The sequence below is a fragment of the Halichoeres trimaculatus genome, unplaced genomic scaffold (genome assembly GCF_033239565.1).
Source record: "Halichoeres trimaculatus isolate MK-OKI-2021-1 unplaced genomic scaffold, fHalTri1.1 fHalTri1_scaffold_10, whole genome shotgun sequence".
NCBI classification, from domain to species: Eukaryota; Metazoa; Chordata; class Actinopteri; order Labriformes; family Labridae; genus Halichoeres; species Halichoeres trimaculatus.
In genome coordinates, this window is record NW_027437187.1 from 27,950,728 (window position 1) to 27,974,205 (window position 23,478).

Sequence of the window (23,478 nt, forward strand, 5' to 3'; positions counted from 1 at the left end):
TAAGGTTGCAAAAAGCGGCTTGATTTGGAATTAATCCATGGCACTACTGTTGAGATGTCGACGTAGTTTGTCATTGTGTCAAGCAACGTTTTTTCGTAACCGTTGTACCGAGCTAATGTGACCAAGTTTTCTCTGTTAGCTTCCTCCGTTAATGCTTTCTATTGTAAACAGTGATATGGAGAAAGTTAACGTTATCCTAACAAAGGAGTAAAAGTGTCAATAGAGACGTTGGACGCTTTTATACCAGCGGGTAAGTAAACCTTATACATATTTTGGCTGATCGGTATCTGTTTTAACTGTTTTCCGACCTGTAATGTAAGTGAACAGTGACTATGAATTCATTAATAAACAGCTAATACTTTTCCATGTCTGCTTGAAGCCCCTCTGCAGGGTACCACATGAGCTTTGCATCATGTCTATTGATTTTGACAGTGCTGCTCTTCAAACCCAACACGATGAAGAGGAATATGATCAGGAGGACTATGCAAGAGAGCAAGAGGTAAAATGTAGCATCACCACTGCACTGTAAATATGCTGGGACGTCTTTGTTTCAGTTACCTGTATGTGATATGGCTATAGGAATTGATTTATTTTCATAGTAGTTGGTTAACAGCATATAAGATGACAGAACACGCTAAGGGCTTGCTTAGAATTATGAAAGAATAAGCTGGGTTATATTTAGTATCTGTAGAAATTCTTGTTTCTACTTCAGTGATAAACAATTGCTGTCAATATGGATACACACTCACACATATATAGGGATATACATAATCTCCAGTGCCTTGTTAGCCTTATTTGAGTTAATGTTGTATTTGGAAGCGTGTTAAGGTGCATTGTTGAACAGTTTCACAATCACTGACAGCTCCACTGCTTCAGCCAAGCTGCCATTACTCACACCTACAATCTGTTGCGCTGTAAATCTCAGCTATTATTGGCCTAAGAAGGTGGCCTCCCTCCAGGTGTGTCACACTGAAACTGTGGTTTCCCTACTTTCTCCCTATTTAGGTTACCATGTTCCTCTGCTTGGCTGCATTTGTACTGATAATAGTGAGCAGGAAGCAGCTGTCTGTGTTTTTAAAGGGCTTTGACACTCAGAAGAAATGGACTTTGGGAAAACATTTATCCTAAGGATGTTTTTTTGTTCTTTAATGGAGCTTATTTATTACATGTGAGTGAGCTAGTGAGGTGGAAATATTTGCCAGCAGTAATTGGAATGTTTCTGCTCCAGTTAACCTTGCTATATGTTTTGTCGACACAATGGAGTTCATTAGGGGCAAAACACAGCAATACAGCGGGGAGCTGACAACATGCCAGGCACGTTTTGGATGTTTCACACACAAGGTCTTCGCTACAGAAAGATTAGTTGTACATGTGGACATGAGGCTTCACAGCTGAAGAAGGATTTGTCTGTTACAAGTTTGTTAAATGTGTAAGAGGGAGAGTATGGGTCCTTCATCTGTGGACACTGAGGAGGATTTGAAGAGTATTCAACAGTCCTTATGGGAAGTAAGTCCAGCTGGCTCTGTTTGTTCTGTCACACATGGTGGGTTGTAAAACAAGCCTGGTCGATCTGTTACTGTCACAAAGGAGGATTTTGTGTTTTGAGGCATTAATACATTTTTTGACAAGAACAAGCAGTGTTGTTTGTCAATGTTTTGTTTTCAGTTTGTCTCTAACAGAACAATTAATTAGTATTTTCTATACAAAAGTCCTCAAATAAATGGAAGCAGCAGCTAATTTTTGTTCCATCTTAGACGCAAGTCCTCACATGTAAGGGGCAAAAACCAGCAAATGTTTTGAAACTCGAATACCTAACATGATGTTGTAAATAATGTATACATTTCATGTTCAATACATCTTTTTCAATTAAACACTCAGGAATGAGAGTATTATAAATATTGAAGCATGAAAAAGTTATTTTTTATTACAACAGAACTCATTCTTAGCCTGTTAAACAAGTAACAAATGCTCTTCATTCAAATACGGTTTCTCAGGCTGTCAGTGATTCCTTCCCTGCTTTATCTGTGTTTTTGTACTACTTGGTTGCGGGGCAACCTTGGTGACTCATTTCCATGTGCTGTTTTTCATCAGCTGCAGAAACTGCTCACAGACCTGCCTGATGACATGCTGGAGGACAGCATAGACTCCTCCTCCCCAGAGCTGGAGTACTCAGCCTGCAGCAATAAAAAGACTGACAACAGGTAACACAGATTTGGATTTTAGTCCAAACAAATACACACACCTCATAAAAATGTAACGTAATTAATCTTTTTTTCCTGCCCTTTCTGCTCAGTCCACAGCCTATGTGGTCTCAGCAATGGTCAGTTCATCCAGAGCCGACCTCTCATGAGCAGGTTGGATTGAATTTTCTTATCTATTTAAAAAAAAACCTTTTACCTAAATGTTTCTATGAAGACTCAAATCAGCTGCTGATCAATTCTCTCAGGATCACTATGCTTATGAGGATGAAGCTGTTCAGATCAACGGGCATCTTGGTCACCCTCAAAGTCATCCTCTGCCTCACACCTGGAACCAGCAGGCTCAGGATCATCAGTTTAACCAGGGAGATTATACCTACACAAGTATGGGAACAGAAAGATCTACAGAAACCAACGATTTCTCCACAGATGAATATGGTTCTAAACCGTACACCCAAGGTGCCAATAACTGTGCAGTGTACAATGAAGAGGGAGGACGAATGGAAAATCAAAACTATGAGAACCACAACAAAGCCAGAAGCAATTTTCAGGTGAAGTTGAAGTATTTGGTGTAATAAAGCATCAGTTTAGTCACTGCTTTTACATTGCATGTAATTTATGCTCTAAGCTCTTAAAGGATCTCAATAATTTGACCTGAAGATACTGTAACAAGTCTTCATTTTAAGTTTAATAGCTTAAGTAATGTCTTTTTTTTTACAATCATGCAAATTTTACTTTATCCTTTTTGAGCATTTAAAAACAGTCATAACGTGATATCAAACTCACTCAGTATTGATTGCTTTGCACTTTAGAACTCAGGGCCTGCAGCAGACAGAGTCATGGATCCATACAAGGCCAGCTACAACCCTCACCAAGCTGTCCACAAGCCAAAGATGTTCAACTCTAAAGCTGCACACCAGCAAGGTCCTCTCGACAATCTGCAGAGAGAATTTCTCGATTCTACACACCGTGAGTCTGAGTCTTAATTTAATGACTGAAAGGTTAAGAGACACCATCACAACCAAGTAGGATCTAAAGACTGATCTAAAACAGCATGGCAAATTATGAAACTGGCTACACGGAGGTACCAAAAGTGATGCTGAGCAATATTTCAACTTTATTTTTCTCCATTTGGTCTTTTTTGTTAATGGTAAGATGAAGCCAGTGGGTCTGTTTTTTTATTCAGTGTCATCTGTTCGGTATCTAACTTTCTGAGTAATTCTCTTTAAAAAAAAATATACACAGAAGATGTGATTTCGATTGCAAGTTCTCAGGATAACTTTTAGACTTAATGCATGGCCTTTTAATATATTTTCGTCCATCATGATGTAAAGGCAATGAGCACAACCCTGCGGTGTCAGTTATGTAACATTTTCCTCCAAAATGTCATTGCTGAAAACAATCTGTAGATAATTGGTGATATTTTGGTGCTTTCAGAAACTGCTGATCGAGAGCAGCTCGCTCAGCTGCAGATTTTAAACAAAGCTCAGCAGAGGCAGATTGAAGACTTGGAAAAGAAACTGGAAGACTCACGGCGCAACATGAGATACCTGGAGCATCAGTTTGCTATTGCCAAAGGTATGTTTCAGGCAGGTTTTAAACCCCAAAATGAGCTAAACTGACTTTATAATACAATGACACAAATTCAAGATTATCTCATGTAATGATGGATTGACTGTTTTCATTTGATGATTATTTTTGTGTCATCGAAATCACAGATATTTCTAATACTTTGAAATCAATGTGATTGCATCACTCACTCCTGTTCATTTTGAAGAGTTATGGCTACACTGCATTAGACTGACCATCCTTTTGCCCCCTTGTGGCTGCTAGAAGACCAACACTATTTACAAAACACAGACACTCCTGCATTGGTCTTTTATATCCTTATTCTGTTGCTGGATGTCCCACTCCCAGAGATATAACATCATATTTTTATCATCAACAGATGAGAAGGATGGCCTTGCAGTAAGTCTGAAAGAGTCAAGTCGATTAGTTGAAGAAGCCAAGGAAAGAGAGATTCAAATGCAAAACAAACTGAAGGCAATGGAGCAGCAAGTACAACTCCTTAACGAGAGAGACCAGGAGGTAAGTTTTTCACAGAAACACTTAAACACATTTGATCATCTTTATCATTTTTTTAAAGAAGTTCTCTGCAAGTTTTTAAGACAGCTATATATTGTGACTCAGAACTCAAAGAAGCAGATGGTGGCAGAGGCTGCAGTGGACAGCATGAAGCAGCAGATGTTGGAGCTTCGTCGCTCTGATACTTTATCCAAATCACGGCAGCAGCATGACAGAGACCTGGCCATCATAAAGGAGCAGCACGAGTTGGCATTGTTGACATTAGAGCAGAAGCTTGACTCCACCTCTCAGGCCCTGGATGAACAGGTCTGTTCCTGATGCAGAACAAACTTTACATGACAAACAGACCTCAGAGGAATACAACAGTCATTATTGAATTATCTTGATGACTTTAAGTTTTCATAGTTGTTTATGTCTTTCAGGTTGATGCTTGTCAGAGGTTTCGAGAGCAGGTGAAGCAGTTGGAGCGGCAGAGAGAAGAAGAGCAGCTGGAGAGAGCGAGAGTTGTTAATGCTCTCACTCAGCGTCTGGAGGAGAGTCAGCAACAGTGTGCCAAGCTGCTGCAGACCAGTGAGCAAACACATCCAGATATTAATCCATAAACTGAGCAACTTCTGTATGTTTTACATTTAATTTACTGTATTCCAAATCATCACATTTTGTTGTTTTGTTGCATTCTCGGCAGGTTCAGTGCAGGAGTTGACTCAGGTGCAGATCAAACTACAACAGGCTCAATCAGCCAAGGCACTGAGTGAAAACATGAACAAAGTCTTACAGGTGAACGCTCTGCTTTTTCCTACCTTAGAATAGAAACACTCTCAAGTCATATTTTTGTTCTTTCTGAATTTTTTGGATTAATTCTTAAATTTTTGTTTGTGTTTTAAAGGAGGACCTGACTGATTTAAAGGAGCAGATCACTCTTTATGAATCTGCTGTGAAGCATGGAGTTATTACTTTAGACCTGAGCAGTGAATGGGAGAACCAGCTGTCTGAATCCTGCATGGATTTAGGATTGAAGAAAACAAACAGGAGGAATGGACTTCACAGGTACACATTAAACAAATCTCTCTGAAACTGAACCTCTCTTTTTATATTTATTGAGCTTTCTGAACTTTAGAGTTCTTTTAACAACTACTGAAATCCTCCTCTCCTCCCTGTTGGATCAGTACCGCCCTGGCTCACTTGTCAGACTCCAAACTTCCCAAAGATGAAGCTTTGCGGCTTCTGCGAATGGAGATGCAGCGCTGCTTGGAGAGTCTGAAGGGGAAGCGCCAGAAAATCTGTCAGCTACAGGAAGAGCTTCAACTCAATCAGAGTCGTGTGAATGAGCTGCAGACGCAGTTAGATGAAGCCAAGCTGAGTTTATCAGTGAGTACATCCAGCTACAGCAAAACACATCAGCTGGATTAGAAAAGGTTTATGATCAAAGGATGTGTGATTAAAAGCAAGGGGTTTAGGTTTTTTAGTTCAATAAAAAGTTTCATGTGTCCAACAGGTCAGGGAGACAAGTCAGCAGAAACATCTGGATCTCACTGGGGAGTCTCAGAAAGACTTCATACAGCTCCAAGAAGATAAACGACACTTGCTGGAACAAGTGGAGGTCAGTCTTAGTTTAATGGCAGATTCATTTGTTTTGTTTTTTGTTTGCGCTGATTGGACAGATTGAAGTAAGTATTTTTTCTATCCAAACTTCAGGTGTTAGAGAAGAGGAATAAGGAGCTGAAGCACAGTGAGGAGAAGGTGAGGTCGGCCAACGCTGAGCTTTGCACCAAGATGAGAGAGATGATCCAAGAACTGGACCAGGAGAAGCAGGAGGCTGCACAGAGGTAAGGCACCGTGAATGAATATTCTATATTCAACATTAAATAACCTTAAAATGCGTCATGATATATAACAATGATTTCATCATGGAGGTCTGAGCGGATCCACCAGCAGTACAGGGACGACGTGGTGAACCAGATCAGAACAGAGCTCACGCTGGAACATGAAGCTCAGATTGATCAGCTGACTGCAGAGCACCAGCAGCAGGTCCAACAGCTCCAGTAAGTCACTTCACTTCTGTAACTCTGAACACTACAAGTATCTCAAAACCTCATAACTCATTTTCAGTATCTGTTACTTTTTCACAGGTCTCAGCTGACAGAGTTCAATGATAAGATGTTGGCCGTGCAGGAGTGTTACTTATCTGTCTGCAAGGAGAAGGACGTGCTGGAGGAAAGCATACGCAACAGAGAGAAGGAGGAGGCTTTGATAAAAGATAATGAGGTATTCAACATACCAAAATGAATCTTCAAGTCATACTTGGAAATAAAAACACTTACATACAATAAATGATGATAGGGAAACATTAAGTATCTAAAAACTGAGATTGATTCATGGTGAATTTCTTGTTATTGTCAGGAAAAGTTGAGAGAGGAGAGTGACAAAGCTGTAGTGAAACTGAGGGCAGAGCTTGAAGCCAAACATCAGGCATCAATTCAGCAGCTCAAAGCTGCGTGGACCAAAGAAAAAGAGGCAGAGATCCAGCTGCAGGTGAAATCTCAGGTAGATTCAGCAAAGGCAGCTTGGGAAGAAACTCTTAAAAAGGTATGATCTTATGGAAATCATTTAACTTAACACCCCGTTAGTTTCTGTAATATGTCTGACTTAACAGTTTGTTCTGCTCTTCTGCAGGTGGAGGACTCTTGGGCTCAGAGGCTGGAGGATGCTAAGAGACAGAGAGACAAAGAGACTGCTGAGGCAACCTGTCAGACAGATCATACAAACACCAGCAGTGAGATGATCTCTGCAGAGGAACTGGATTCCAGACTCAGCGCCCAGAAAAAACAGCTGCAGCTCCAAGCAGACATCGTCAAATGCAAAGCTGTTGAAGAAGCAAGAAAACAAGTTCAGAGGGAGCTGAATGAGAAGCACCTTGAGGACATGGCCAAACAGGTCAGTGGGCTAATGTTACCATTTTTGATGGTGCAGTTTCAGAGGCTTCTGAGAATGATCAAATTAAGTTAATCCCAGTTAAAATTCTCTACCTCTGCCAAGGAGGTTATGCTTTTGGGAGAGTTTGTCTGTCTGTTTGTTTTTCGGTGAACAACATAACTCAAAAAGTAACAAACAGATCTTGATGAAATTTCCCAAAATTTTTAAAAATGAGATAAGGGAGAAGTGATTAGATTTTGGAGGTGATCCGGATCACCGTCTGAATCCAGGACTTTTTTAAAGGATTCTTCACCATTGTGAGATAGGGTCATTTTCACTATATGTGTACATAACTCCACAATAAAGGGTTTGATTGCTTTGCAAAACAATACAAGACACGGTCACCATAATTTCTGACAGATATAAAAGTACGATCCAGATCCTGGCAATATTCTGAATTCTAAGATCCAGAATATGAAAAATGAACGGGGTCATCATAATTTTCATCTCCGTCAGGTAACAAATTATCATACAAACCTGCAACTAACACCAAACTGTAGCGGACAGTCTGCTGAAAGGAAGTATAATATTCGAGTGCTTTTCTAGTTGACATCTGAGTTCCATACCCTCAACATTTCTGTCTTTAAGTGGAAATTTAAGAAGCTGACTCAAAAGTTTGTGTTCCAGGTTGAAAGTGCTGTAACCAGAGCCTACAACCGCTGGATTGAGGATTTTACCTCACTACCAGAATACCAAACTGCTCTTCAGACAGAGAGAGAAAGATGGGAAGGACTTGTTGAAAAACAAACAGAACAACAGGTAAGACACTTTTTTTAACTTCAACAGTTGATCCCTTCACTTTGCTTTTCTTCAATGCTCATGAATGTCCTTTATTTTTTTATGTCACAGGTATCCAAAGCCCTAAGAGAGGCAGAGGAGCAGTGGCTCAAACAGCACAGGAACCAGTTAGAAGAGCAGAGCTCTGGCACACAGAGGATCGAGGAACTTCAAGGGGAACTGGCAGCTCTTTACAGTCAGCTGGAGCAAGTGAGGAGAGAACAAGCTGCCCTGCTGAAGGCTGAGCTGGCTGGAGCTAGAGCGGTATGGAGCAGAGACAAACAGCAGGAGATCTCCGTCATCCAGGCCCGCTCAGAGCAGGTGCTGCAGGAGCAGAGAAAAAAGCTGGAGCAGGCTTTACAGCAGGCCGAGCTCCAGAAAGAGGAGCTGCTCCTGCAGATGGAGGCCAAGCTTCAGCAGACTCTGAGGGTCAGAGAGGAGGAGTGGAGGTGTCAGCATGCAGAGAGGGAGCAGGCTCAGAGACAGCAGATGAGAGAGGAGTTTGTGAAAGAGGTTCAGGTTTGTTTAGCAGAACTACAAAAACATCTCCATGGGGATCAGAAAACAGATCAGCAGGCCAGTGAAGACACCAGAAGAAGCAGCGGGGCTTCATCAGACGGCACAATAAACCAGATCCTCCAGACATTCTTTAAAGACACGATCAACAGAGCCAAAAAGGATTGGAAGAAAGTAAGTCACTGTATTATCTGAAGTTTAAAGGATGTTATCTTCTGATCATTCAAAGAAACTGTTTGTGAAACTTGTTTTCATTCATGTTCCCACAGATCAGTGAGGAGACACTGGGCCTAGTGCTAAGAGAAACCCAGCGACAGCATGAAACAGAAATGCAAAGTAAATAATGTGCTCTTCAAGTTAAACGACTCTGACTCATTTCAATCAAAGTATACTGTAATACATGACAGTGCTGTGTTTTTGTACACAGGTGCTTTGTCTCAGAGAAAGGATCAGACTCGCTGCAGAAAGGAGTGCACCGACGCTGTGAGCAAGCTGCAGAAGAAGAACCAGGAGCTCCAGAGGCACTTAGAGAAAGCTTGTCGTCAACTCCAGAACACTGTCAGGGAGCACAAATCTGCCATGCAGCATCTGAGGGGTATGTTGAATTTTATTTTAACTGGATTAGCTGGAACCAAATACATTTGCACCAGTAATAACAAGCTACAACACTGTTTACTTTAGATGAGCATGACAGCAGTCTGCAAAAAGCAAAAGAAGAACATCTGCAGCAGCTGGAGGAAGCAAGGAGAGCCAAAGAATCTTCAGGGTTTGTACAGTTTTCATGACTAGATTGGTTTTAGTTCATAAGAAAAACACACTTTTAGAAATAATACTTTAGATTTATATATTTTATTTAGTCTTTTGAGCCTCATCTAAATTTAGAGAGATATGAACGATTACTTAATAAATAAGTCGTTTAGTGTTTGTTCTTGCTTATAGAAGCTCTGATCAACAACAAAATCTTCAACAAGACCTGGAGGAGATGAAGCAGCAATACCTGACAGCTGTGGAGAAGATCAGAGGTTGGTAATGTTGTTGATTATAGATGAACTTGTTATCTACTCGAGCTGATTTGCAGTTAGAATTGCCCCCCCTGGTGGGTATAACAGTTTGTTCAATGCACAAAAAGCTTTCACAAGCCATACTAGGAGGAGGTAATTGAAAGCATGGCTTTATTCTAGGAGACATGCTGAGATACCTCCAGGAGAGCCGGGAGCGAGCAGCAGAGATGATCCGTACAGAGGTGCAGAGGGAAAGACAGGACACTGCCAGAAAAATGCGACGCTATTACCTGACCTGTCTGCAGGAGCTCCTGGAGGATGGAGGAAAGACTGCAGGGCAAGAGACCATGATTGTCCTGAACTTGTTAGCTTGCTTCGTCATGGCTCCCCGTAGTAAATATATTGATTGTCCTGTCTTCTGCAGAGCTGAGAAGAAAATAATGAATGCTGCAAGCAAGCTGGCAGCCATGGCGAAGGTGCTGGAGACCCCCATCAAGAGTAAATCTGGGAAGAGTTCACAAAGTAAGTCCTGTTCAGCTGAGTAGTTTGACTGAAGATTTTTACTCTCTGGTATGAATTTATAAACCTGTGCCCTGTGTTTGCTTCCTCAGCTGACTGCCCTTCAGATAGACAAGCAGGTAACAGTAAGACTACACCAACACTCCCTGGGCTCCCTGACATCAGGCCAGGCCAGGACAGATCCCTCAGGAAAAAGACTTCTGCTGACCCAGAGCAGAAACAAACCGCTGCAGTGAGGACTAAACCTTTGTGTCACTGGGAAAATCCTGCAGCAGCTGCTGGACTAACACCTGAAACTCTTCCTCACTCACAGCTCTGCCCTGTCAAACCTCCTCAACAGATGTCCTCATCATCCCAGGTGGATTCTGGGGATGTGTCTGTGAGGAGTAAAAGCAGGGAGATGTACCTGCTAGGAGGAAACTCCAACGCATCAGACTTACAGCAACAGAGCAAAGCATCTGTCATCCAGGAGGCTCCTGTGAGGGGGGAGAAGAAGACCGACTGGAGCATGACCAGCAGTGACTCAGAGACAGGCCTTCAGGTGGCCAGGCTCTCCATGTCAGGGAGGAAAGTTGAACCAGTCAGACCTTTCTCAGTGTCTCCTTCTGACTTTGGAGAGTTTGGAGGCCTCAATCCTGATGTTTCTGACATAACTGTTTATCACGAAATCGCAAAGAGGACTCATAACATCCAGACCTCAGACTACCCCAGTGCCATGAGGAGTTCACACAGAGAGCCCACGCCTGGCTCTGAGGGCGAGAAGCAGCAGAGGGTGCTGTCCAGGCCTGTGTTCTCAGAGCTGAGGCAGCGGCAGCAGGACAGCGGCTTCGACAGTCCGTTCTACCAACACAAATGACAGAATGAGGCATGAAGCCAGGTAGGGGGATGAGTTTACAGCTGACTCAGCAGTTTTAGATAGTGAATGAAGAGTGCCTTAAATGCAGTGTTTTAAGTTTACATTAAGTCAAATCTTAGACCTTGTATCGACTGTTTGTGTTTATGGAAGATCACTTGGGAAATGATCCACTACGTTTCTGACAATTCTGAATTTAGAAGTTAAAGATAAAGAAACATAAAGCCAAAAAAGTAAAAGCATTTCACTCACCATTACCCATAAAAGTTTGTTAAAAACTGCCTGGATTAACTCAAGTAAGACTGATTTTTTTGTGTGAAAAAATCATTTTCCAAGTATATCACTTCAACAAAACTATGACGGAGACATACATTGCTTGAAACAACTTAACTCACCCTATGCTCAGTTTTTTTCAGTATGTATTCATTTCTGTTATTGTGTTGTTTGATATTTCCTAAATGAGATGTGCTGTGCATAGTTTATACATGTTTTTACACGACTTAAATCTTTTTAATAAATCTTATATTCTTGAATGATGACTTTATTCATGTCTGCATATTCTCCAAAACTGGAAGTGGTTCATACAGGAGTTGTGTTAAAGTGATGTCAAAAAGAGCAGCCATGTGGACTTTAACTAGGAACTGTGGCTACTTGAGAAAGCGGATTAGGGCCAAAATGTTTTCTCAGTTGTAAGATCAGTAAAACTGGGCTTTTCATGCCTCTAATCAGATAAAAGAGGACCTTAAAACAAGATGCACTTTTCTCAGTATGATGTGATCATTTATCTTCCAATCTTGAGAAAACAGAGCTTGTTTTCCAAGAACAAGGAGATCATTTTCTGGTGATTGAAAAATCCAATCAGTTGATCTTTATCATTAGCCAAAGGATGGCGTGATGAGCTGCACAAAGAGACACAGCAACAGGCTTCACTTATCTCAATCATACTGGTAGGAGAAGAAAGCCAGTTTAGCATGCCATCCTCAGGCTAACAGTAGCAATCAACTTACTGATTATCTACTTCAGACTTTACCAAAAAGTTATTTTGTTATTTCAAGAAGACAGAAAATAAGTTAAGGCCACAGTGTAATGGAAAAATACAAAATATATTTATGCATTACCTTTTATGGCTTCTGTAGAATTTTGTGAAAAAATTTAGATTTAATATCACAATTTGACTTTAGTTTTAGAATTTGGATATTGATTTTTAAAAGCTGACTTTTTTTTCGTTTGACTTTCAACTTAGAATTCACAAAACTGCCAAAATTTACAAAATAGGTTTTCTTTTTTTTTTCTTTACTGCCCCCCCCCCCTCCAAAAAAGAAAATAATAATAATAATAATAATAATAATAATAATAATAATAATAATAATAATAATAATAAAAATAAATACATGAAATAAAAAATCAGAGGCCCTTTTCTTCACACATAAACCGATCTGATTTGGGGTTTTTTTTTTTTTTTGCTTAACCACATTTTTCTGGTTTTGTTCGAACTCGAAATAACTTTCTACAACTTACAAACTTTTGGGGGTTGAAAAAATGAAATATTTGAGCAGTAGCTTTTTCTTCGTTTTTTTTTTTTTTTTTTTTTTTTTTCTTTTGATGAGCTAACTCATAGGAGGAGAATTTTTCAGTTAAAGAAGTTTTAGCTCATTGTTTTTGTTAATCAAAGTCTGAATCGTTGTTATGGTCTCCGCCTGCAGTTCTGTTACTTTCTAACAGGTTTTGTTATTTATTAAAGCGACACGCTGAAGCTCTCTGATAACCTCTCTGTGCTCCTCCTCCTCCTCCTCCTCCTCCTCTTCTCCTGATCTTCAGAACTTCCACAAACCTCTGAACAACACTCAGCTTTCCACGCCTAACCATGTTGATCCTGATTTTTCTGGCAGCTGTGGGATTTCTTGTCTTTTTATTTCCAAGGACTTACTGGTTTCAGGATCTTCAACATGTGCTCATCAGAGTCAGCATCGGGAAACGTCTCCAGAAATACTTAAAGACTAACTTCACCCTACCGGACCAGTTTGCAGCCACAGTGAAGGCGAACCCACACAAACCCTACCTCCGATGTAAAGACGAGACTTTCAGCTACCTGGACGCGGATCAGCTCAGCAACAAAGCTGCGAGAGTTCTGCTGCAGAACGGATGCAAAGGAGGGGACACGGTCGCGCTGTTCTTCGGGAATGAGCCCATGTTTCTGTGGCTGTGGTTTGGTCTGCTGAAGATCGGATGTCCTGCAGCTTTACTCAACCACAACATCAGATCCAAGTCCCTGTTACACTGCTTCAACTGCAGCGGGGCCAAAACTCTGATCGCTGCTGAAGGTAAACTTTACATCTGTTGCATTCATCTGCACTGAATAATGAGCAGTTAGCTTTAATTGATCCATAACTTTAGGAATTTAGGGTCCTAATCTTTATGAAAACGAAGTTTAAATTCAGAAACTTGCTCGGGGTTAATTCAGGTTTACTGCTACTCAACAACTTTGTAGAGAAAACTACGCCCCCCTTAGGGGCTGGGTTTCCTCCAATGATCTCTGGCTCTGTTACATGACAACTGGTGTTGTGCAATATCATCCCAAAGGATTTTACAAACAACTTCATGTTAAATTGTGCATTGACAGCTGACAATTATTCTTCTAAATGCCACACTAACTTTTTAAAGTTTAAACTTCCACTTGCTAAATGCAAATGAAATGCATACTTTTCTTTTATCTGTTTTACTCCAGTGACATTTTTTTTTTTTTTTACAAATTTTTAAACATTTATTGCCATGAAGTAGAGTTATTAAGTACTTGTTTTTTTCACATTTCATTGTGATTTTTAATGAGTGTTATGAATCTTAATTGTAATATTTTTTCATTTTTAATAAGCAAGACTTTTAATCATTTGCTTTTTAAAGTGCTTATTTGATTTTATGATGACTCTTTATTACACTTTAGTCATCATCATCATCATCTTTATCATCATCTTTATTGATAAGACTTGAAGTCAATTAAAAGAAAAAAGAGAAAAAAGACAGACACAACAAGAATATTATAAAAGACAGCTGTACCAGTGCTTCCACAGAGCTGACTGGTAACGTACAGCACTGACAGTAGGATTGACCAAAGTCTGGACCAAAGAGTTTTCACAGTCATTGAGTCGACACATAAATCTGTACATTAGGTGTCTCATAAGAGCACTGAATGAGTTTACATGAGCTCGACAGAACTGCAGGCTGGCACTTCTGGATCGCGGCTTTTTTAACAGAATCCTAAAGGCATTGTTATAGGCAACTTTGAGTTTTTGCAACAAGCTCTTTTTATTTTGACACCACAGTGGAGCTGTATACAACGGTGTGCAAAATGTCCTGAACAGATTAATTTTTACATTATTCGAGCACATGTGGAATTTGCAGACCAAAGTATTGGCCTGAGCATACAGTATACGACACTGGCGAACAATATCATCATCACCACAGAGTTGGTCTGTTATGAAGTGACCTAAGTACTTTGTTTTCCCACAGACACTCAGCTTAGTGTGCCACATGACCCATAATGCATCTTTCTTCTTGTGATTTTTAACTTGAAGAAGCTAAAGAGCTCTTGTTTTCATGCAAAATATTGACTAAATAATAAGCAAAGGTTCGTTAGAAAGTAAAAGAATCAGTGCAATGTGCAGCATCAGAGATGTGTAAGTTCTCAGTTGTCAAGTAATGGCACACATATTAGTGAAGGGCAGTCAACAGACAGGAACTCATCTAGATTGACATTTTGGTCCTGGAGATGTACAGCTTCCTGTGTGAGATCTGTTTATGTAGCCAGACGATAGTGGCTTTAATCTTAGGTGAATATATTTGCAGTCTGTCCATGAACCAGACCAGGGGTCCCCCAAACCTTTCAGCAACAAGTGACCCAGTGCTGTAGTAGCTAAAAGACCAACCCATAAAAAGATTAAAACTTACAAAAGAAAGGCCCAAAACAGATCAAGCTTTTTCTGTTTTCATGGTTTTATATAAAATGTAACTCCTGTATTTGTTCATATTTTTACAATAATGGATGAAATATGCAGTTGTAATATTTTCTTGATTTTAGAAGACATTACAGCAGGATAAGATTTGATGAATGAAAATGAGAGTTAAAACTGATAAAGGTAAATTGGTGTGATCAATGCGTCTCATAAAAAAGGCAAATATTTTTTCAAAAAGTTAATGTGATTAGTATCATTTTAGCAGTCTACTACGCTGTCGCTTACAATATTAATAACAAATAACTTATCATTAAGTACACTGTCAAACTTCTATGAAGGTGAATTTTTTAACACTTCAAGCTTTTATGGTGACACCGTTTGACAGTTTAATGGGACTGATTCTTTAATTCGTTAAAAGTGGTAGAAATGTCTTACCAAATACTATGCAAACTATACATTTAAACGAACTTCGAACATGTTGTTTTAACATGTTTTTGATATCAACCCATATTTGAAACTGTCCTTTGTGCAGAAAAAAATCTTTCATCATGTAATTGGAGGAAACCTGTGTTGTGGGGTTTCAATTAAAAAGTGGATTTTTCAACAAAGGAAACACAATGAGGCTGGGCCAAAACATTGAAAGGATACATGTAGCACAGGTGGAAAGAGACTTGTGTGTTGCTGCCATAGACTGAAAATAAAGGGACGTCATTTCGCTGGGCTTGAAGTGAGGTGGCCACAAAACTGCTCCCCCTGGTGACTGTCTGCAGTATAGGTGGAAAACTCACTCCCTATTCATTCCATATGACCTGTGGTCAAACTTCAAAAAAAAAAATTCATATAGATGTTTCTGCATCTGTATGTTGTGGTGATATGAAGATATTATTTGTCTGTATTGTGTTGCTTGTGTGTCTGCTTCATTTTAGAACTTTAAACTACAACAGATTTCTTCTTTCAGAGTTACAGGATGCTGTGGAGGAGGTCTTACCCACCCTGCTGGAGCAGCAGGTCACTGTTTTCATCGTTACCGACAAATGCAGGATTGCAGATACGGAGAGCTTTAAAGACAAGATGAACAAAGCCTCCTCTGAGCCTCTACCCAGAGATCTCAGATCACATGTCACCATGAGGAGTCCTGCAGGCTACATCTACACATCAGGAACAACAGGTGAGGCACCTGCTCTTTAAAGTGTTCAACAACCAGGATCCAAACTGTGGAAGAGAGGAGTATTTATCTGTGTCTTCTGTAACAGGTCTTCCTAAAGCTGCGATCGTCACTCATACCAAACTGTGGATGTACAGCTTGTTTCTGGGTCTGGCAGAAATTAAGAGTAGTGACGTGATTTATATCACGCTCCCTCTGTATCACAGTGCTGGCCTGATAGGAGCTACTGGAGCTGTTGAAAGGGGTAAGCACATGTTTGACTTTATACTCAGTTAACTATGGAAGCTTATTTAAGACATAATTCAAGTGAAAATGTAAAAATATGAAAAATAAAATTGCCAAACAGAAATTACATTTTTATGCCAAGAATATAGGTACATTATTGGAGTCATAAGTAAAATTGTCCAACTATGATTTTCATTTTCATTTTTAAGACTGCAAATTATGTGACATGATTAAAAAAAAAAAGGGTTTTTGCAATTTTGTTTTCAAGGAACGGTCTGCTAAATGCTGGACATAATTCTAATGAAAATACAAAGGTGCACATGAAAATGCAACAAAGAAATTACATTTTACATTATCAACTTGTGTCACATTGTATGACATAATCCAAATGCAAAGGGAAAGGTCATTTTTATTTTCAATTTTCAACCCACCCTCAGACAAACATGAAAACAAGCAAAGCACTCAAAGAGTGCAGACCTCCTCCAAGTATATTTTGATTGTCATGCAACACTTTAGTCCTACTTTAATGTTATACTCCTTTTCAGCAGACTGTCTGCTACAATTTGGTGTTAGTTGCAGGTTTGTATGATAATTTGTTACCTGACAGTGTTGAAAACTATGATGACCCTGAACATGTTATATATTCCAGATCTTAGTATCCAGAATGTTGCCAGGATCTGGATCTGGACCTTGTGTTGTATTGTTTTGCAAAGCAATCTGGCCCTTTACTATGGAGTTATGTACACATATGGTGAAAATGTCCCTATCTCACAATGACAAAGAATCCTTTAAAGAAGTCCTGAATCCAGACGGTGATCTGGATTACCTCCGAAATTTAATCACTTTATTCTTATCCCACATTGAATATTTCCTGAAAATGTCATCAAGATCCGTTGGTTATTTTTTGAGTTGTTTTGTTCACAGACAAACAAACTCTCCCAAAAACATAACACCATTCGTTGAGGTAATGAAACTGAACAAGTACTACAGTAGAAGAAAACCAAGTACCTCCCCATGTCCAGTGTACTGAAACATTTGAATCAGTTCATCTTAGTGATTCGTTCAAAACATTTCTTCACTGAATCGTTCAAGGTTCAGTTCTGTGAATCAGAATTTAATAAGCTGAAATATGACTGAACTTTAAGCTCTCCTCGCGATCATACTGAGAACAGCAGGTGGTGAATAATAAGCGTGAGAATTTAATGGGACACAGCTACATTTCTGTTTATTGAGGTCAGTAAACAAATCATTCACTGACTGAGGTGGGGAGAGATCTAGAGGAGGAGCTGCTGTTCAGTAAACAGTCAGTGAGTGGTTCTGTTAGAGCTGCAGTAACGTTCACTGAAGGTTTTGCACTCTCCAGAATCACTCACTGACTGTGCTGCACCATATCCACTTAGATTTGACTCAAGTCACTTAATGTGCATTCTTGACGACGAAAAAGAAAATTTGATGACATTTAATTTTCATTATGTCTGAAATAATGCACCTATATTCTTGATGAAGATGTATTTCATGTGTTGCATTTACATTTTAATGATGTCCATAGTTATCGACAGTTTGTGAGGCCACTGGTGTTGTTTTGTTTTGTTTTTTTGTCAGTAAGGGAAATTAAGTAAAACAACCAAAGAAGCATTTTAAAAACTTCTCATCTCTGAACACTTGAATTCTCATCTTGTGAACATCTGCAGGAATCACCGTGGTTCTGAGGAATAAATTATCTTCATCTCAGTTCTGGGACGACTGCAGAAAATACAACGTCACAGTCATTCAGTACATCGGTGAAATCATGCGCTACGTCTGCAACACACCAAAGGTATGAAATGCACAACAAAGCACCAGAAATAAAAAGTCAAAACATCCAAAAAGTGCCTGTGCTTATTTACAATCCTCCCTCCAACAGAGACCTAATGATAAGATTCATAACGTGAGACTTGCGGTTGGTAACGGGATGAGGGCGGATGTCTGGAGGGATTTCATCAGCAGGTTTGGAAACATTTCAGTCAGAGAGTTTTATGGAGCTACAGAGGGGAACTTCTCCCTGATGAATTACAGCAACAAGATCGGATCAATCGGACGAGACACCTTCATACACAGAGTAAATGTCCAGTTATTTTCCTCTTAATGAACTAAATGAAGATAAAAATGCCAATCTGAATGCTGTGAGCTTTATTTTTGTGTCTTGTAGATGCTGTCTACATATGCTGTGATCAAATACGACATCGATGAAGAAAAGCCTGTGAGGGATTCCTCTGGTTTCTGCACTGAGGTTGGACCAGGTGTGTGAGACAGTTTGTAGCACTTAAGACGTCCTAAGCTTCAAAGCCAATGATGAAATGACAAAGTTAATGTTTTCAAAGTGATGTTTAATACTTAACATTATGTCATTGTCTTCTTAACAACATGCCTGTAAAAGAACATAAACATAACATTGCATAACTCACCTGTCCAATCTGCCCTCAGGTGAACCTGGACTCTTGGTGTCTCAGATCACACTCAGGACGCCTTTCTCTGGTTACGCTGGAGACGTGCAGCAGACTGAGAAGAAGAGGCTTCATAACGTCTTTAAGACAGGAGACATGTTCTTCAACACTGGGGACCTTGTTCGCATCGAGGACAACTTCATCTACTTTCAGGACCGAGTCGGAGACACTTTCAGGTGACTTCATCCTAGGTTTTTGGGTTTCAATGGAAAGCTTTATGAAGTCTCTTTTCTATGGGAGCCTGTCTCTGCCAAGTAAAACAAAAAAACATTTTAAAAAAAATCAGGCCAAGGACCTTAAAAACAGAACACTCCACAAGAAAGAAAGAAAAACGAGTTGCTCTAATAACACAGAATAATTGGGGTGATTTGCCCTGATTTAAAAAATAAAAAAAGAAAATAGGGTGACTTCCCTTGATTAAAAAATAAAACTTGCCCCAGCTAAGAAAAGAAAAGAAATGTTGTGACTTATCATAATAAAGAAAAAAAATAGAAGACTTTCCTTAATAAGAAGTTATTCAAAACAGAGCATCTTGCCTTAATTTTAAAAAAAAGGAAACTTGCCCCAAAATAAAAGATAAAAAAAGAAAAAAACTGGGTGACTTGCCCTTTAAAAAGGAAAAGAACAAAACAAAAAAAGAAGAGAAAAGGGAAAAAAAGAAATAGGGCAAAAATTTGAGATAAAGTTGAAACTATAAAATGATAAATTTTACTGAATGAATGAATTTAAAATGAATGTTTTTTTTGTTGGAAACAGGTGGAAAGGAGAGAACGTGGCTACAACTGAGGTTGCTGACATCATCTCGATGGTTGACTGCATTAAAGAAGCGAACGTGTATGGAGTTGAAGTGCAAGGTAAGGTCTTTGTCAATCTCTGGAGATGAAATAAAATGCAAAACATTAAAAAGGGACAGAGTTGTTAAATGCCACAATGGATGGACTTAGGGAACTTTTAATAACACTTAAATAGCTAAGAGATTAAAAAGATATAGAAGCAGAGCATGCTGTCTCTCAATTGAGAGGATTGATGGGGTGAAAAGTTCTGCTATTTTCTTTCTCCTAAAATATTCCTTTTATAAAAACAAACTAAATACTGTGTTGAACCAGAACTGGACATTTTGTTTGTGTTGGTTTGTGCTCTTTTTTGTGTCGACTCCAATAGAGCATGGAGGCTGTGTTCTGCCCATTTGTTTTTTGTTTTTTTACATCTGTTAATCTTTGACTTCTTTCCTGAGTCAAACTTTCACATGTGTTAAAGTGTCATCAAAGTATACAGCTTCAGATCCCATAAAACCACAACACACTACAAATATGACAGGGAATAAAACATACTTAACACACAGACAAACACCAATGCACCTCAGTGTGTAAAGATTAGGGATTCTGGGACTTCTTAACAAAGAGTTCGTAAACTCTGCGCTTAGAATGAAGTTAACACAGAAATCTGATCCACTTCTCTTGTTTGGGGGCCTGAGCCTCAAACAAGAGAAGCGGATTAAAGTTAGAACATGATCCGCTGCTGATAATAGAGCAAGTTCTTCACAAAGGAAGGTGTCTGAATGAGAAAGGTCAGAGCTGAAGGTGGTGATAAAAACAGGAACTCCTTCAGGAAAGTTTCTGAAAATCCTGAGACCAAATAGCCTCTCTGATCCACTGACATTTTTTCTGAATGAGAGCCCCCTTTAACCTTAAACTTACCATTTGTTGTAAAAAGTGTGTGTGTCTGACAGTTTAGTTGGTGAAGTGCTGCAGAGCTGACAGCACTTTGTAGACTGAGCTCATGTAAAGAGAAAATCAAATGTGTTAAAGGACGTGCAGATAGCACAGAGTGCAAAGTTCAGATAGGTGAACTTTGACCTAAAGGGGCTGGAAAACGTGTGAAAGCTGGAAAATGTGCATGTTAGTTAAACACACTCTGCGCAGCAGTACCACTCAGGTAGAAATCTGTTAGAAGTGAATCATAAGCATTCATTCCCCTGCAGTTTATTTTTATCCAATGATTTAAGGAACGTGAGTTTTTTATTTCATTTTTCAAATCTTCAGTTTTTATTTTCATCCTATGTACTTGTTATATTCATTTTTATGTATATTTTTACCTTATGCTAAGGGTGATGTAACACCAGACATATCACCCTGTAGATGAATGACAGCTTATCTTATCCTCCTCAGCCATATTGCACCACCTCTTCTCTGGGGCATCAGTCATCTTGGCAAAGAGACAAAAAACACACAATAAGCTGAACATGTTGGCTGATTTAATATGACCGACATGGAGCTGGGTGTTTTATCTGCTCATAAAACTCTATGAGAGATAAGGGAGCCACCCTTCTCACCCCTCTTAGAGACACCTGTTTGTTCACCTGTGGGTTTGAAACCAGATGAAGAACTGCTATGGAATAATGAATTAACCATATAATTTTGTCAGTGTTGAGAAATTCCAACTAAAGTTTGCAACAAACCTGAGAAAATCTGGTAGCAAAGTTTTTTTAATAAATTTTATTGCAGGTTGGTTGGTGTGAGGGATTTCTGCAAACTTCCCCCTCCTCTCGTCACCTGTCCCCTTTAGCAGATGTGCAAAGCTCTCTTTTGCCACAGGAAAGTCCAACCAAAATAAGACTTTCCTTTGATGTCAGAAAGAACTTTTGTTTTATGTGCACCAAGGTTATAATAGTTAACTAAAACGAAACTAAAAACAAAAAGTAAAATTTAAAATACATTGCAGTTAACTCAAACTAATAAAAACTAGAAAAGAAAACAAAAACAATAAGAAAACTAAAACTGTATCTTGTGTTCACAAAACTAACTGAAACTAACCAAAATTAAAGACAAATTGTCCTTAGTTATCGTTTCTGACAATATTAATAGCTTTTAGGATTTAAATTAATCCGACACATTTTCCAAGGTATGAAAAAAGTAAAACTAAACTGAAGCTAAACTAAAACGAAGCCTTGTTGCAAAAATCAAAACTAAATAAAAACTAGAATGCCTGCTCTAAAACTAATTAAAACTAAACTGTAATGGAAAATAAAATGTCAAAGCTAACTAAAACTAAACTATAATGACAAATCCAAAACTATTATAACCTTGGTTGTGAGTAGCTCCCATTCCTGTCATTGTTAGCCTCATAGCATTTCAATCAGGAAAGACTAATGATAAAGGAACAGAAGACAGAATGAATGCAACAAGATTTATTGTGTACAGAAAATGTCTTTGGCACTTAGACCCCACAGGAAGTAAATCATCTTAGGAAGCCACAGGATGGATAAGATGATCCCATGAAAGAAGGCTTCCCCGGAGCCTAAACTCTGGTGGTGGTGGAGAGGAGTAATGCTTCTTGGAGATGATTTTTGATAGAAGATTTATTAGAAGATGGTAAGGATCCTGAAGAGGTGGTGAGAGGGGTGGAGGTAGGTTGGACAAACTCCACGGGCTGGATGAGAGGAGAGAGAAAGCACTTTTAAATTTGACAGGTGAGACTGATTGGTCAGGAGGGAGAGTGTGGCAGCTTGAGAGCCCTTGGAGCGAGAAGGATAGCGGGAAATTGGTTCAGGCTTAGGGAGCATGCGTGAAGAGATAGTCTTCCTGACTGAACTTTCGCTACGCTTCATAACTGCATGAGTCAATAAAGTATAAAAAAAATGAATAGATGGCAATAATAATAATAATAATAATAATAATAATAATAATAATAATAATAATAATAATAATAATACATAAAAGTAATTAATATACATTAAAATGTGTTAATTCTTCTTTTCTGAAAACCTTGAACTATAACATAGGCAATTTTGCCATCAGGCTAACAAGACGTTAACCTGCTGTTACTCATTGATGTGTTACACCAGCATCATAGATGTCTTCTGATTGGCTGATTCTGTGACCCCTTCAGGTCAAGAGGGAAGAGTTGGAATGGCTGCCATCGCGCTAGCTGACGGACAGAGTTTTGACTCCGTGGCTGTTTTTAAACATGTGGAAAAGTTCCTGCCGACCTACGCAAGGCCCCGATTCCTGAGGATACAGGTATTTTTCATACAGGATCTTTGAGTTTCAGCCCCCTCCATCTCTTCACTTCTTGGCCCTGATTAACTCGTTACACTGTGACTTTATTCCAGAGTACTTTGGAGGTCACAGGCACGTTCAAGCATATGAAGACCAAGCTGGTGCAGGAGGGTTTCAACCTGAATCAAATAGATGCCCCGCTTTACTTCATGGATGAAAAGGTCAAGGACTACATCCCTCTAACAGCAGACATCTTTGATTCAGTCACGTCAGGGAAGATCAAAATTTAAAGAAACTTTTTTAAAGGGAAGTTTTACCTGCTATACTTGACTCACCTGTGAATTTTAGCTCATTCAAAAACTTTTTTTTATCATGCTGTGAATTATCTTTTTACTTTCACCTGTATTTTAAAATAGTTGTTAATTTTACAAGTATCCTGAAATGACTTTTCATCTATTTTAAAGAACTTGTTTGAGCTTGTTTTTCTTTATGATGAGACAGACAAATAAAAACGTACACACAAGTCCCATGAGAGTTTAAGAATCAGGTTTTTCCTGTACGGTAAAGGCTGTGAGCTTATGTTTCAAACCATTACTTGTTTGAGCTCTGAGTCTGGTCTGTTGAGGCCTTTATCTTCCACCTCTGTCTAATATACTGATGTGTGTTTTCCCAAATCAGAAGTCAGACAGGTGATGTGCCTATGATGAAGTTATTCATCGCACTGCAGGCATGGTTGTA

General features: G+C 39.2%; 2 protein-coding genes across 2 annotated transcripts; both read left to right on the forward strand.

Moving 5' to 3' along the window:
* Window positions 1–28: 28 nt before the first annotated feature.
* On the forward strand, window positions 29–11,417 carry cep152 (centrosomal protein 152). Its single transcript, XM_074676762.1, has 28 exons — window positions 29–250; window positions 380–499; window positions 2,092–2,201; window positions 2,294–2,354; window positions 2,447–2,749; window positions 3,011–3,167; window positions 3,636–3,776; window positions 4,147–4,286; window positions 4,389–4,589; window positions 4,706–4,853; window positions 4,969–5,060; window positions 5,170–5,330; window positions 5,450–5,651; window positions 5,779–5,883; window positions 5,979–6,109; window positions 6,197–6,325; window positions 6,413–6,548; window positions 6,684–6,869; window positions 6,957–7,217; window positions 7,884–8,015; window positions 8,106–8,723; window positions 8,819–8,885; window positions 8,977–9,144; window positions 9,231–9,315; window positions 9,489–9,571; window positions 9,731–9,887; window positions 9,975–10,072; window positions 10,162–11,417. The coding sequence occupies exons 2-28, from the start codon at window positions 413–415 to the stop codon at window positions 10,923–10,925; spliced, it is 4,923 nt and encodes a 1,640-aa protein (XP_074532863.1). The 5' UTR covers window positions 29–250; window positions 380–412; the 3' UTR covers window positions 10,926–11,417.
* A 1,300-nt stretch (window positions 11,418–12,717) lies between these two features.
* Window positions 12,718–23,089, forward strand: LOC141796360 (long-chain fatty acid transport protein 2-like). Its single transcript, XM_074677419.1, has 10 exons — window positions 12,718–13,243; window positions 15,828–16,037; window positions 16,123–16,278; window positions 17,951–18,075; window positions 18,163–18,357; window positions 18,448–18,538; window positions 18,723–18,918; window positions 19,499–19,596; window positions 22,631–22,761; window positions 22,854–23,089. The coding sequence occupies exons 1-10, from the start codon at window positions 12,787–12,789 to the stop codon at window positions 23,028–23,030; spliced, it is 1,836 nt and encodes a 611-aa protein (XP_074533520.1). The 5' UTR covers window positions 12,718–12,786; the 3' UTR covers window positions 23,031–23,089.
* Window positions 23,090–23,478: the final 389 nt, after the last annotated feature.

Excerpts from the sequence above, each read along its gene's own strand:
- cep152 (XM_074676762.1), top strand. The coding sequence starts at position 413 with ATGTCTATTGATTTTGACAGTGCTGCTCTTCAAACCCAACACGATGAA. Across the intron at positions 4,590-4,705 it reads CTCAGGCCCTGGATGAACAG|GTTGATGCTTGTCAGAGGTT; the intron begins GTCTGTTCCTGA and ends TATGTCTTTCAG. Across the intron at positions 9,145-9,230 it reads TGCCATGCAGCATCTGAGGG|ATGAGCATGACAGCAGTCTG; the intron begins GTATGTTGAATT and ends TGTTTACTTTAG.
- LOC141796360 (XM_074677419.1), top strand. The coding sequence starts at position 12,787 with ATGTTGATCCTGATTTTTCTGGCAGCTGTGGGATTTCTTGTCTTTTTA. Across the intron at positions 16,038-16,122 it reads CTACACATCAGGAACAACAG|GTCTTCCTAAAGCTGCGATC; the intron begins GTGAGGCACCTG and ends CTTCTGTAACAG. Across the intron at positions 16,279-17,950 it reads TACTGGAGCTGTTGAAAGGG|GAATCACCGTGGTTCTGAGG; the intron begins GTAAGCACATGT and ends GAACATCTGCAG.